Source organism: Gordionus sp. m RMFG-2023, chromosome 5 (assembly GCF_954871325.1).
Source record: "Gordionus sp. m RMFG-2023 chromosome 5, tfGorSpeb1-WG-v2, whole genome shotgun sequence".
Classification (NCBI taxonomy): Eukaryota; Metazoa; Nematomorpha; class Gordioida; order Chordodea; family Parachordodidae; genus Gordionus; species Gordionus sp. m RMFG-2023.
The window spans coordinates 23789704-23804067 of NC_088779.1; the positions used below are offsets into that span (position 1 = coordinate 23789704).

General features: G+C 27.6%; 1 protein-coding gene and 2 long non-coding RNA genes across 3 annotated transcripts in view; 2 read left to right on the forward strand and 1 right to left on the reverse strand.

Annotated features, from left to right (window-relative positions):
* Window positions 1-447: 447 nt before the first annotated feature.
* Window positions 448-8589, forward strand: LOC135930430 (uncharacterized). The gene is made up of 4 exons (XR_010572766.1): window positions 448-588; window positions 4338-4459; window positions 8253-8306; window positions 8358-8589. It is a non-coding gene; the product is annotated as an uncharacterized LOC135930430 (long non-coding RNA).
* LOC135930429 (uncharacterized) lies at window positions 6151-7830 on the forward strand. Its single transcript, XR_010572765.1, has 3 exons — window positions 6151-6216; window positions 6256-6338; window positions 6390-7830. It is a non-coding gene; the product is annotated as an uncharacterized LOC135930429 (long non-coding RNA).
* Window positions 8590-9298: 709 nt separating the features above from the next.
* The window catches only part of LOC135930270 (neurexin-4-like), a 19377-nt gene continuing 14311 nt past the window's right edge, over window positions 9299-14364 (reverse strand). Inside the window, exons 17-21 of the mRNA XM_065467049.1 lie at window positions 13348-13530; window positions 12738-12968; window positions 11502-11813; window positions 11051-11152; window positions 9299-9537 (exon numbers count right to left, since the gene is read on the reverse strand). Coding sequence (XP_065323121.1) covers window positions 9449-9537; window positions 11051-11152; window positions 11502-11813; window positions 12738-12968; window positions 13348-13530 — 917 coding nt within the window. The 3' untranslated portion in view covers window positions 9299-9448. The remainder of the gene's footprint in view (window positions 9538-11050; window positions 11153-11501; window positions 11814-12737; window positions 12969-13347; window positions 13531-14364) is intronic.

The following is a 14364-nucleotide window of genomic DNA, read 5'->3' on the forward strand; positions in this document are numbered from 1 at the left end:
TTATAAATGGCCTTGAGGTATAATAAGACTAAATAAAAATTACTGTAATTTAATCTGATTTTTCATGGCGAATTATAATAAGATGTGGATCAAGTCCAAACCTCAATTTATGGCAGTTAAATATTTTATGTTTTGAGCTAGATAACTAATAGATAACCGGATTTTAAAAAAAATTGTATTTTAAATGACATGCCAATTAATAACTTTATCAAATTTTGTCGTTATAAATAACTAGTTTGTCATATAGTAGATGTTACTCTAAAAGACCAAACCTTAAATTATGGCAGTTAAATATTTATATGTTATGAGCTTGATAACTATAAAGATAACCGGATTTTTAAAAAAAAATTTATATTGTAAATGTTATCAAATTTTTGACTTGTCGTTAATAACTTTTTTATCATGAAGTAGAAGCATATATTATTAATTATTTAAATATAAATTTTGGTAAAAGAAAAATTTTAAATAATTAATTTTTAATATTTTGTAAAAAAAAATAATATATGTTATTTCTATATTTTATCTGGTTATGCTAGGGTTTTATCGCTTTCGGAGAAAAAAATTATTCTATTCAAAATGTTAAAAGCAGTAAAACATTCTTATATGTTAGCAAAAATGTTCCGGCAATGTGTTAACTTTAAATCATTTTTTGAGCGAGTTTTTTTTAAATTTAAGACTCCCAATTTATCAGAAATGTAATCTATATTGGAATATCTACTCTATGAATTTCATATAATTTTGCCATAAATTTTTGAAATTAATATAACTATTTTTTATATTGACTCAAAGTATGGCAAAATTCTCTACAATTCATAAGACAGATATTCTAAACATGCTGGAATACATTTCCGGTAATATCATTTTTAATTTATTTAAAAAAACGCTCAAAAAATGATTTAAAGTTAACAAAAACAACACATTGCCGGAAAAAACACATTATATATTATTTTTTTCAAATTTAAATCAATTTTGAGCTCATTTTTTCTAAAAATCTGATTTTATTGGAAATGTATTCCTACATGTTTAGAATACCTATTCAAAAAAATTTGTTCTTAACCTTTTAACCATTTATAATTTATATAAAATCTATAAAACTAATATAAATTATATTTAAGATTAAATTAATATATATTTTTAATGAAATCACATGTACATTATATTCGAGAAAATATATAGTTATAAATATTATAAAATTTATATAACGCGATTAAAATTATATAAAATATATTCTAATCATCATGTGAGATGAGGCTGCCAATGAAGCTGATGTAATTAGCCCTGTGAATTGCTATTGCGAGTCTTTGTTAAGAAGAAGCCTTCACGAGGTTCATCTGTTAGTTTGCGGATTAGCGATCCAAGTTCCTTGAAGAAAGAAAGAGCACGATTCCCAAAGGTAGTCAAGGTAGTGGAAATGATGGGAATAAATAAGTGATCTTGGGATATCTCTGAATATTTTGCAATTTTTAGAAGCTCATTGTCTCCAGAATGTTAAGGGATTGATTGGAAGGAGCCAATGGATCAATACAAGAGTAATCCCAGACCAAGAATTGACCTCACTTCCAGGGAATTTGAGAGATCCCGTCAGGGCGTTTCCCATCAGATATGAAAAGACCAGAGGGTTCGAGAATAGAAGGAATTTGAGCGGATCTCAGAGCTCTAAGAATTATAGAATTGCAAATGTTATGTCTAACGATGCGGCCTTTACATGAACGACAATGTAGACTATGCCTTCCATTACTCAAAACAGCAGAACTGCAGCCGGCACAGATGTGGGGTTAGGTACTAAGCAATTTAAACGGATGCCTATAGCATAGTTTAAAAACCCATGTGCAAAATTTCGATTATGCCAAAAAATTATTTGAAAAAATAACATATTTAATAAAAATACATATTGTCGCTAACATAATATGGGCATAGATATTGGTATTAACATAGACTGCTCAACAATTAAAAAAACGTGTTTAAAATAATCGACATTTGCAAAATAGCAACCTTGTTTTTATGATAATTTTATCTTTATTATTAAAAGGATAAAGTGGGCAGTACAAGAATACTAAGTAGTTTAAAGGTAGTCCCCATTAAGACTAAGTTAATTGTAAACAGACTTTGGTGTGGGCACACAATGAGAAGGCCTATGAACTACATAGGAAATAAGGTTGAGAGTTTGGAAGTGATGGCAAATGTAAAAGAGGAAGACCAAAATTTCAATGGGGCCATAAAGTAGAGCCAATATAAAGAAGTATAAATTAGAAGAGATTGTATGAATAACATAAAGTGGAGAGAGATATTGAAGGAGCTTACCGCCAAAAAAGGTGAAAGCCAAAGAGAGAAAAAAAAAATTATTAAAAGTAAACATATGATATAATTTTAACTGATAGTTATTTATATAATTGTACATAAAATATTTTTCTATAATATAAAGTGAATAGATTTAAATAATGATATAGATTAGTGATCATAAATTTACGGGAAAATCAATTTAATTCATACAGAAATTAAAGAAAAAAAATATATATCAGAATCGCAAATATAAATGAGAAAAAAAGGTACATATATTTCATAATTTGAGGAGAAGAAAAAAATTAGAAACAATGAAGAGAAGGGGAAAAGATCTAGCTCATTTTGGCTTCTCGGAAAATGAACCCATGAATCATATGAAATTATATTTAATAATCTGGATTTCTCTGCGTTTACTTAAGTTGACGCCTTCTTTTGGGTCTCCTGATTTAATCCTTATGGCTCTGCCAAGCCTTTTATTTAGGTTAAGAGCCTAGATTCCAAATGTTAACAACTGATACGAATTTATATTCATCAGGAATGCCCATTTATTTTATATTTTAAAGTTCTTTGTGCATTTTAGGATGAGTTTATTGATATTAGAGGGTGAGAGGGAGTCAACGCAGAACCCATGCAATCCTCCCATCAGTGAAGAGACCCAGGAATTATTAAGTGTCAGTGCGGTAAGACCCGTTGAATGAGAGCATTGCATCTGATATGCCAGATTGAGTCCACTGTTAAAGATAGAATACATGGGAGGCAATGATCGCCAGTTAGGAATACTGGCTTCTTGCACCGTCGTACTCATATGAGACTGGAGCTGTAACATTTAAGCGAATGCCCACTACAAATTTGAATTCTTGGTTTGACAACTCGAGGTCAAATTTTTTAGAGGAAATGGCGTCTAAGTATTTATATCCAGAACTTGGTTGAGAGAGGATAATAGGGTTTTTCATATAGCAGGATCGAAAAGAGGTAATCAAAGAGATTTGTAATCATTGGATTATCCCAAACCTTTTATTTTTGGAAGGCTGGTGGTTGACATTCATCACCGACTGAGGCTTTCTATAACATATGGGCTTCTTCGATCAGCGCTTCTGGCAAGAATTGTCATATATGAGGTGATGAATAGAAAGAAAGGAGAAATGGGAATTGGGAACCAGACATTCATTCATTATTATTATTAGCATTGTTTATTAGCATTGTTTATTATTATTATTTTTTAGTTAATTTATATATTATTTTATATACATGAAGATATTAGTATAATTATATTTGAATTATTTTGTGAGGGTCCTTGTTGCCGCGTTTAAATTTTGTGAGTTCCAATTTTGCGTGGTTTTAGCAATAGTAAGGTTAAGTTAGATAAGGAATCTGTTTAACATTGTGTATTATATTTTGATAGGAAGAAAAAATCTTTGAAGATTTGATCGCTGGACAATAAATTGTCTTCCCGAAGAATTTTTTAAACGAGAATTTATTTTTTGACCAATGCAAAATAATTAAATATAGAATTTAAATAAATTCAATAATTACGTCAAAATAAAAGACTTTGGAGCCGGAAAAGGATTGGAAAAGAACCTGAGAAACTCTCTTGATGTAATTCAAATTCGAAAGAAGTAGAAGATTAAAAATATTTCTTCTAAAAATGTATTCTTCCTGAACGAGACAGAGTTTAATATATTTCGTACTATGGATGGGCACCCTTGCGAAAAATGCCATCTGTTAAGTTACCTCCCTCCAAGGGAAAAAATATATCAGTCCTATGCACAATAGGAATGAGTGGAGAAATTCACAACTATAGATGGGACGGCTTTCAGTTTTACTGTCATAAGAGTCAAAATATGTTTACCATCGAATTCATTGCTAATAATGGATAATGCTCTTATGGAGCGAGAATAATTAGTGAAAATTATCCAAATATCATATTTTTACCACTTATTCGCCACAATCATATCCGATCGAAAATTTTACTGATTTCTTAAAAATTAATACCGATCAAATTATCCTATTATTAATTGAATATAAGTTATTGCTAATGTTACGCATATTTTAACCAGTTATTTATGGTTCCACGTTAATTCGGCGCCGAAAATTCGGTGCACGACAATTCGGCGCGGCGTCAATTCAGCGCGGCGACAATTTAGCGCAGCGTCAATTCGGTTCGGCGACAATTCAGCGCGTATCTATTACAGTTGCAATTTATTATATATTACTTAGTATAAAAAAATAAGGATTATTAAATAGAAATCATTTTGAATGTTGGTCCTATTAATTATTTCTCAATATTTATTTTTACAAAAATCTCAATTTTATTTACTAAATGTATATCGAAAAAAAATTAACTAATATTTATACCTATTTCTTTAATGGACCATTTTACCACATTATAAGGTATGTTGATTAGTAGCCAATATTATGTAAGCCTGGAGATTTATTTAAAAAATTTTATATAAATAACTGCTTAAAATAGCGTAACATTAGGAATAACTCCTATTCACTTAATTGATAATTAATTGATAGGTATTAATTTTTAAGAAATCAGAAAAAAATTTCAATCGGATATGATTGTGGCGAATAAGTGGTAAAAATATGATATAATTTTTTTACTATTCGGAAGGTTATTTAACCATATAAGAATGTTTTTTTATCACAAAATTTTGATCATTTTAAGGTTAAATATTTCTTATGTTTAATAAAAAAAAAATTATTTTTTATTTAAATCGCATATAAATATAAATTGCAATATATTACATTTTTCCAAAAGATATAATAAAAAAAATTAATTAATTAATGTTTAATTTATATTTTAATAAATTAAACAATTTTTATTAATAATATAATATGAGAAAATAAAGTAACAAGAAAAATTCCGCAAGATGGACTATTTTAAAAATTTAATTTGTATATTTTTTATTTAACAAAAATAGAGGATTAATTTACAATATATATTTAATAATATAAAATGACATAAATCCATGTAAAAGTTTTTTGATTTTTTTGGTAGAATAGATAAATTGATAAATTACAAAATGCAAAAAAATTTAAAAATAACCCCACATAATTGATGAAAACATAAAAGTTTATAAAAAAAATAATAAAATATGTTTTATATAATGAAAATAAAAATTATTGGCCTAAAATTATTATTTTTTATTTAATTTACTTCTAATATTTATTTTTAAATTTTAGCTTTCTTTTCTCACAATATGATGAAATAAAATGTTTTCATATCTAGTAACTATGACTTTAATTAATATTTGGAAATGACTAAGGGATCCTAATTTCTGATCTAGCATATGCTGCTTAAAAAAATTCTCTTTTAACTGCATGGGTCTACTTAGAAGAATTTTATTGTTAATTGGAAACCTAAAGATGATAAGCATTTTGATTAAAAGCTATATCCTATAATAAAAAACTGATTAAAAAAAATCCGAGATATAAACATTATATCTGTAAATTATAAATTTGCAAAGAAATATATATGTTAAAAAATAATAATATAATATTTTTACTCATAATGATATCATAAAAATCATCCAGATCTTTAATGCTTTAATTCATTCAAATTAATAATTAAAAAGATATATATATATATATATACTTACAATTAATTAATTGTTATTTTTAAATAGTAATGCATTTTGAATTAATTAGATTCACATGTATAGATTTCATGCGTTTAATCTCTCGATTTTTGAATCATTTAGTGAAAACGATTTTTGAATTTGGAAAATCGGATTTGACCGGAAATATATTTCAGCACATATGGGGTACTTTGAATTTTAGACAATTTTGCCTTAAACTTTTAAACCACCTTTAAATTATATTCATTTTTAGATAAAAAATTTTTATACAAATTGATCAATACAGACCAAATTTAATGGCGAAGATTGTCTACACAGTGTAGTTAACTGCACATTTGCCAATACATTTCCGGTACATATTTTTGAATTCAAAAAATTATTGATAAATGAGATGCATAGAAATATTTTGCTTGGATTTAATTTTCAGGGATGGACCCATGACCGATGAAAATGGTTGTAGGACTTGCCAATGAAGTATATCTGAATTAATCATCTAACAAAAACGAATAATGAATGTTTTTTTAGAGGTGTATGATTCATACTACACATTTTATTGTGAACATGGTTTTATAAAAGATGAAATGGGGAACTCGAAATGTGAAGGCTGTAAATTATATTTCTACTTTTTTTTTAAAAAAATTTATAGTCAAGTTTAGGAAAATTGTATCAAAATAAATTGTTTTGTTAGTCCCAGCTTACCTACCAAACGAATTACAAATGTAGTGAAACTAATTAGTTCGTTTGTCCAAACGTTTTAAAAAGAAAATTCGTATTTTTGATATATTGATTGTTTTTTTTAATGGAAACATCTTAGTATTTTCCGGGTAGTCTTAACCTACTTATTATTAGAAGACCAAGAAGTCATAAAAGAGAAAGAGGACAAATGAAATTTATTTATTAAGACATATATATTTTTTGTTTTCTACTCGATCTTTCAAGATATGTATAAAAGATACGAAGGCCAACTCAAAATAAATGTGCTTATTTTAAATGTACGAAAAACATGATTTCAAAATTTAATTTTGCTCGAAAATTCGTAACTAATTTTAGTTATGAAATTTGGTTACTCGATTTTAATAACATAAAATGACAAACTTCGTAACTAATTTAGAGAAGCTAGGGCAAAGAATTATAGATTATACTATATATTTAAAAAATCGACAATATGTGAGTTTCCCATTATAGTTGGATTATTCCTCTATTTTTAGCCTGAAGAAAAATCATCACCTAAGCCTTGGATCTTTTCATTTAAACATAGTCAAACTTTGAATAAAGCATTAATAGATAACTCGCGTCTCGAGGCTTATCTGATCCTCTATTTGCTGGTAGAATAAGAAGAATTAGCAGATTTTTAGTCAGCAATCCAATTATAACTTCTTTTATACTCATATATAAAAAGTATATTAAATAATTTTATAAGATTGTCAATTTTTTCATTAAGAAAATCTTTACCCCAATGGGTATGCCGTAGATTCTAGTGAGTAAGTTAGAAATATTTTTTATATTTTTTTAAAAAAAATAATATTAATTTTATATAAAATTTAAAAATATGAATTTTTGTTACGCAGAAGAAATTTATTGATTGATTTTAGTGCAAGCCTTGTTTTTTTCAAAAGAAATTATGAGATAACCGAATTAATCTATGTTTTTTCAAATATTTATTTATTACAAAATCATTTATAAATTACACTTTAACAATTATATATATCAATATCATGAATCAAAATAATTTTGTGTTGTAAACGAACGAGTTCAAAATGAACGCATTCGTGAACGAAGTTCGTTTTTTAGAAAAAAACGATGAACGGCGTTCCTTTTATTTTTTACGGACTTTGAACATGAATGCGTTCCTTTTTTATGACGAACGCGTTCGAATTTAACGTTCGTTCAATTTTAAAAATATTTTTATTTATTTGAATTTAATATTTCCGAATTTTTTTAAAAAATGTATTATTTATATTTTTTACGGCTGTGTATTTCTTTTTCACAATTCAATTTTTTTAACACATAGTTTATTAATTTGAATATTATTGTTTATATTTTAATTTAATAGGTTAGCATAAGCATGGATATTATTATTTAATCCTCATCATCTGATTCTGAAAATCCAAAACCAGATGAATTATCATTACTATGGCCAAATATGATAAATGTTTTACATTAACATCCTATATAGAAGGAACTAATCCAATGCTTACCAAGTGTAAAATGTGGCAAAAAGTATTATATTGTCAAAATCTTCAGATTCCAATTTAAAACGACTTTTAATATTAATTATTTGATTTTATATGATATAACTAAGTTAAATCATTAAATTTGAAGAAATAATGCATTTGGGATATTTGACCCCAACAATAACGATAGTTATTTTAAAATTAAAAATACTAGTGGCCTCAAAGGTCAACCATTGATAGACGCTATATTATATGGGATTAATAAAAGGTATTAAACCTATTACTCTCAATTAATTACATATATTTTATTTGTTTAAAGATTTGAACATATATATAAGGATCAATATGTTCTTTCTGCAATTATCCAGCATTCAAACTTCAATGGCCATGGAGCCCTTCGATTTACAAAATGACTCAAATTTCGTAATTATTTTTACAATCTACCATAATTGTACTTATTAATTAATTTTTTTAAAAAAAGATATTTTATATTTCCATGTTTTAAAAAGAATATCCATTATGCAAAAGTTGTATTGAATTCAAAAAGCGAAAGTATAACCAAGGATTATATAAATTTATTTTAGTTTTTTTTATTTGGGGGGGGGTGGGGGGGGGGGGTAAAAATGTATTTTTTTTATAAGCAGTAGATAGAAGCCGTCCATTCTACCCCCCCCCCCACCCCCTATAAATTTTTAGATCATTTAGACATATAAATAAGAGCATTTTTGAGGTTTTGATCAAGTTCCGATTTAATTTTAATCAGTGGTTAATAATAATAATAAAAATATAGATATTTCCGCAGCGTTAAATATGCTGAAATTTATGTTTACTACGCTGGAAAATAAATCTGCAATCAAAAAATGAGCTATGAGTAGGGTGACTTATCAGATCCTAAAACAATAATATCTAGCATAGAAACTTAGAAGAAAACTTTCTCCTTATTATATACATATTTAAAAGAAGTTACTTTTGAATTGGTGCTAATTTTGCTTTGCGTTTTTTTTTTCAAATATAATATATTTTACATGGTGAAAAATTTTGATTTTGCATTTTTCAAAAAAAATATTACTTTCTCTAATTTAAAAAAGATATACGCATATTTTTTTAAAAAAAGGACTTCCCAAAACGCGAACGCTTTATTGGAAGCATGATGATTAGTCCTTAGTGAACAACAGGATACACAAAGAATTAACTATGAGACTTTTATTTTAAATAAATATTAAATATGAAAAATATGTCTTATCAAAAAAAATCGTAATAAATCTAGTGTAAAAAATAATTCATATAAAAATGGTTATACAAATAAGCGTAAAATCATGTAAAATTAAAAAAAAATATTTAACAATTTAAAAATAATTTTGGGGAAAAAAGATAATAATTTCCGATTTGATGATTGTAGTTTTGCGAGATCTAAAAAAACCATTCTTTTTGAAGAGTATCAATTTGTCCAATAGGACTTTTCATTATGGCAGTGTCGGCATCGATGGAATCTTTAGCACCTATATATATATTCAGATAATAAATTTACTGAATTATAAATTTATTTGTTTTTTTAAATATTTCGCAATTTAAAATATATTTTTATAAAACCAGCTTAAAACAAAAAAATATTATTACATATTGAAAAATAATTAATTTTCCCCTTCCCTGTAAGTCACATCAATCATACATTTTTAGATTTATATTTAAAAATGGACTCGTTGGGGGGATCAGTGGATATTTTTCGAAGCAAGCAAATAATCGGTAAAATTTATGAATCTAAATTTGCTCGCTTTTTGGAAAAACCCAGCGATGCCGATGAGCGTTTACTATAAGCGAGACCTAATATACGATGGAATTTTTTGTTTAATAAATTTATATTTTCATAAAATAATAAGAGGATTCGTAAAAATAATCAAGTAATTGAAAATCTGGGTTGGACTCAAACGGGCTGTACCGAGGAATGGATTTTTTTTTAAAACCCGAGTACCTCGCAGGTCTCTGATATATACGGCTGACCGTGCTATGTCCATTGAAATAAATCTTATCAGGAGATTCATTTTGTTAGAATTATATGATTATATTATAACTCCATTGAAAAACTGCGAAAAAATCGATTTAAAAAAAGTGTATTTAGAACTTTATAGCTGATTTTAGTAAAATACAATTGAGAGGTACTATGTTTATGGGTAAATCTATAAATGACTATAAAAAAGTATTGTTAAACCATAAATTTAAACATTTCAGTAAATATGGTATTGTTTGTAACACCTTATACAACGTAATAAAATCTGAATATCATCTCTTTCAATATATCTGGTATTATACTTTTTAAAAAACATTCCTTTTTAGTCAAAAATATATGTATATATATAATTATTTTATTTGAATATAGTCGTGCATTGTACTTGATTCGATTTTAGTTTGAGCATTCTGGCTCAAAAAATAGCCTATGACCAATGTTAGAATTGAAAAGGAGATAAATTTAGATAAATGGAGTTAGAAATTAGCATAGATTTGAATTTTAAAAGCAAAAACTAAATAGTTATTTTTTGAATATCTTATAACCAGAAAATCACATTCAAAAACAATATAAAATCAAAACAAAACTATTGTTTAACTTATCAGCCCTATTTTCTGAGCAAATTTGATATTATTTCAAGAATTCCTTAATTTATGTAAAAATGTTGGTAAAGCTAAAGGCCATAATTTAGTTTTCTTTATCTTATGTACTATAACTGACGAAACTCCAAGCTACCTTTTTCCTAGTCATCATTATTTTCGTATTTTTTTTATGATAGGTTAAACAAATAGGATTCTATAATAGATAAAAGAAATTGAGATAGGTTAATTTTATCACTAAGCTGAATTATTTTGAGGTTATTTGAATGTAAAAGGGAGTAGGTGACCCCTAAATATAATAATTTGGCCATTAACTCACTGTTGACCAAAAGTGGACATAGAAACCTAAAGCAGCCGTATCTATATCATTGAAATATAAAAAAACAGGATTAGGAGGTAGAAAGCAATTACCGGCGTCTTCTTGCGTTAAATAATCTCCCTTGTGCCTAGTGTAAAATTTGGCTACGAAATATACCACGAACATTGAAACTATTACTATTAGGATTGCGAGAGCTTATATAAAAAATATAAATTGATTTTAAAAAAGTGTTTATAAAATTTGGGCTGAAAAATTTCTATAAAAAAATGAGTATCATACACTAAAAACTTTTTGTCAAAACAAATTTTAAGACCCGAAGAAATTCCGCGAGATGATACGAAGGCGTAACACGTTCCCCCCCCCAGAACCCCCGTGGTGGTAAAAGCATTTTGAAGATTCAAGTTCCACATACTTTTTTGCCTTAAAAGGGGGGGGGGGCAGTGGTACACCATTTCTATAATCATCAAATTTTATCATAAAACAACTTTTAATATACCTTAGAAACATTGTCAAATGAGAATAAAGATTTTTGTGTAAACTAACCAATTATAGTCGCCATCTTAACTCCCACGTATTTAGGAATAGCACGGGCAAACCTCTCGAGTAGTACTTGGCCTTTAACAAAAATAAAATCTTCGGTTTGCGACTCGGCGTTAAAAGGAGTTTCGGGAACTACATTGCACATATCTTCGACTAGCTGATTACGCGAACCGGTAACCAAGACGGACGCAGAACGAAACGAGTTAGAACTTTCGCGAGAGTTGGAAGAGGAAAAAACTTCTTTGAGAGGAAAATGGTCTTCGAATTCCACGCGGGAGATGCAACCAGTAAATCCCTTTCCTGGTGGTGTCGTTTCTAACGTGAAATAAAATGATTTTATTTAGAAAGTGATTTGAAAATATTGATAATATACATTATCGCAAAATATATATATGGGATGTTGGAAAAATATTTTTTCCTATCCAAACAAATAAATTTATTTAAAAAAAATAATAAAGTCAATAAAACAAGATTGATTAGACAAAAAGATGTATAATTTTAAAAATGGACGATATTAAGGTAAACATGAAAATTTGAAAATTAGGATAAAATGTTGGCAAAATTCATAGTTAGACCTCAATTAATGGGCATTGTCGAAAAATAGTAAAAGTAAGGTTTAAGATATAGATTTTGAATTTTTTTTAATTATTAAATATTATATTTCATATTTCAAACAAAATGATGTCATATGCATCAGTTATATTCGTGAAAATGGCAGTTCAAACTTTGTAATTTAAAACACGATCCAAACTATTGACCTTCATTTTCTTTCTTTCTAGAAGAAGGTTTAATGTAGAAACAAATTGTAAATTAATTCAAAAATGTTCTCAAAAAAAATAGGAAACCATTTAGTTTGTTTTAATAAATTACGAAACCCATCAGAAGGTAATTCCCACATTCTCCGTGAGAGCCAGATAGATCTTGAATATATTATTATTATTTCCTAAGATTTGTTTAGTCGAAAAGGGAGTGTTCGGGATTATACTACTTAAGGTATGGACCTTTTTTTTGAGCAGATGAATTCACTTATTTATTGTATATATATATATAATGTAACTTATTAAGAAGGTAAAATATATTCCCGTTTAAATCTATACTTAATATAACAGGAGTTCCCTTTATAAACGGATCATGCCATAACTTAAATCGAACAAGTTTAAAGCCCTAAACTATACCTTACATTTCTAACCAAATAAAATAGGAATTGCCTTATTAATTACGATATAGTGAACTATGTACCATTTCTCCCGATGTAAATAGCCTTGAGATCGTTGAATTTGGTGTCCTGACTGAGTCCGGTTTGGTATTTGGTCCTCTTAGGTTCGTAATCATCTACTTGAAGTTCTATGGTGGAACCTCCATCCCGCCTCCAGACATGTACCTCGTGGAATTGGCCATTAGCGTAAACTTGACGATCATCATTGATCTCTTGGGGCTCGTATCCAAAGTTAAACCTGATTTTGAGGCCACCTTCGATATTATGAAACATTTTAAAATACTTTAATGTTTAATCCGTGTCTTGACTCGTCTTATTTTTTTTTATACTTTAATTCTGTTTAGATTTCAGATTTTGAAATTTTATTTTATTTTAAGTGTCTACTAAATCCAAATATCTTCTTTCCTTTTAATCTGTTTAGAAGAAACTATATAAGACAGCTAAAATAGATCTATTCCGGTGGACAGGGCCTTCGTGTAGATCCCACCCAAGTTTATTCATTAATTATTTTATAATATATGAAATTTTGTTTTGCGGATTTAGAATATAAGATTCCAAAAGGGATGATAAATACAATTCACGTTTTTCTTATGAAATAAAATCAAAAATATTTTGACATAAAATTTTTATAACCGTTATTTTGTAGTTGCAATGATATAAAATCGCCTGAGTAAGAAGTAACTTCGAGCAAAATGCCTTGAAATTCTAAGGTTGAAAAGGCGACTCTCATGTGTTCACTAATAGTAGTCAGCGTCCCTAACTCATTAGGGAATCGATATGTTATCATCATCTCTGAGTTTAAGTGAGCACCCACGTCTTATTATTTTTTTTATCATTCCCAATTATAAAAATATTAAAATGATAATGACTTAGTGTTGTTAACTTTATCCGAGACTTCACTCAAAAAAAAAGAGGGAATCATTAGTACACTCAAGTCGAAGTAAATTGTTTCCGATTAAACTCATTTAATAATTTGAGTGGCTTGGATCAACTTGGATAATTAACAACATTTTATCATGATTTTCCATTACAATAAAATTGTACGTGTTAAACTGGATTCACAGTTGACGAGAATTCGCGGCGAAGTATACAAAATATGTTATAAATATAATTTTACATTCATTTTTGTATACTTCGCCAAGAATTCGTGCCAACTGTGAAAGCAGGGTTAAGCTTATTTAAAGAGTAAATAGTTTAAAAATATTTATTTGTTGGGGGGAGGGGGAATAATGAATAAAAAAAATGGAGACAATTTTCATCGACAAAATTTAAATTTCCATTCTGATCAAAAGTCTATTCTCCCATTCCTAAGCAAATTCAATTCTAAATTCAGTTCAACACAAGTAAAAAATATACCGATTTTATATAATAACAAAATCTTTAATTTTTTTAATAATGCTTATACTTTATTTTACTCAAATTGACAGGTTTAAACTTATAATGAATTCCCTACATTGACAGTTAGCGCGAATTCGCGGTGAAGTATATAAAATATATAAATATGATAATTTTAGCGGTAAGCGGAAAAAAAATCCCCGAAAATAATTTCCCGGAAAAAAATCTCCTGGAAAATAATTCCCCAGAAAAAGAATCCCAGGAAAAAATATCCCCTGGAAGGCATAATATCAGATAGACTAGGTATCCAATTCG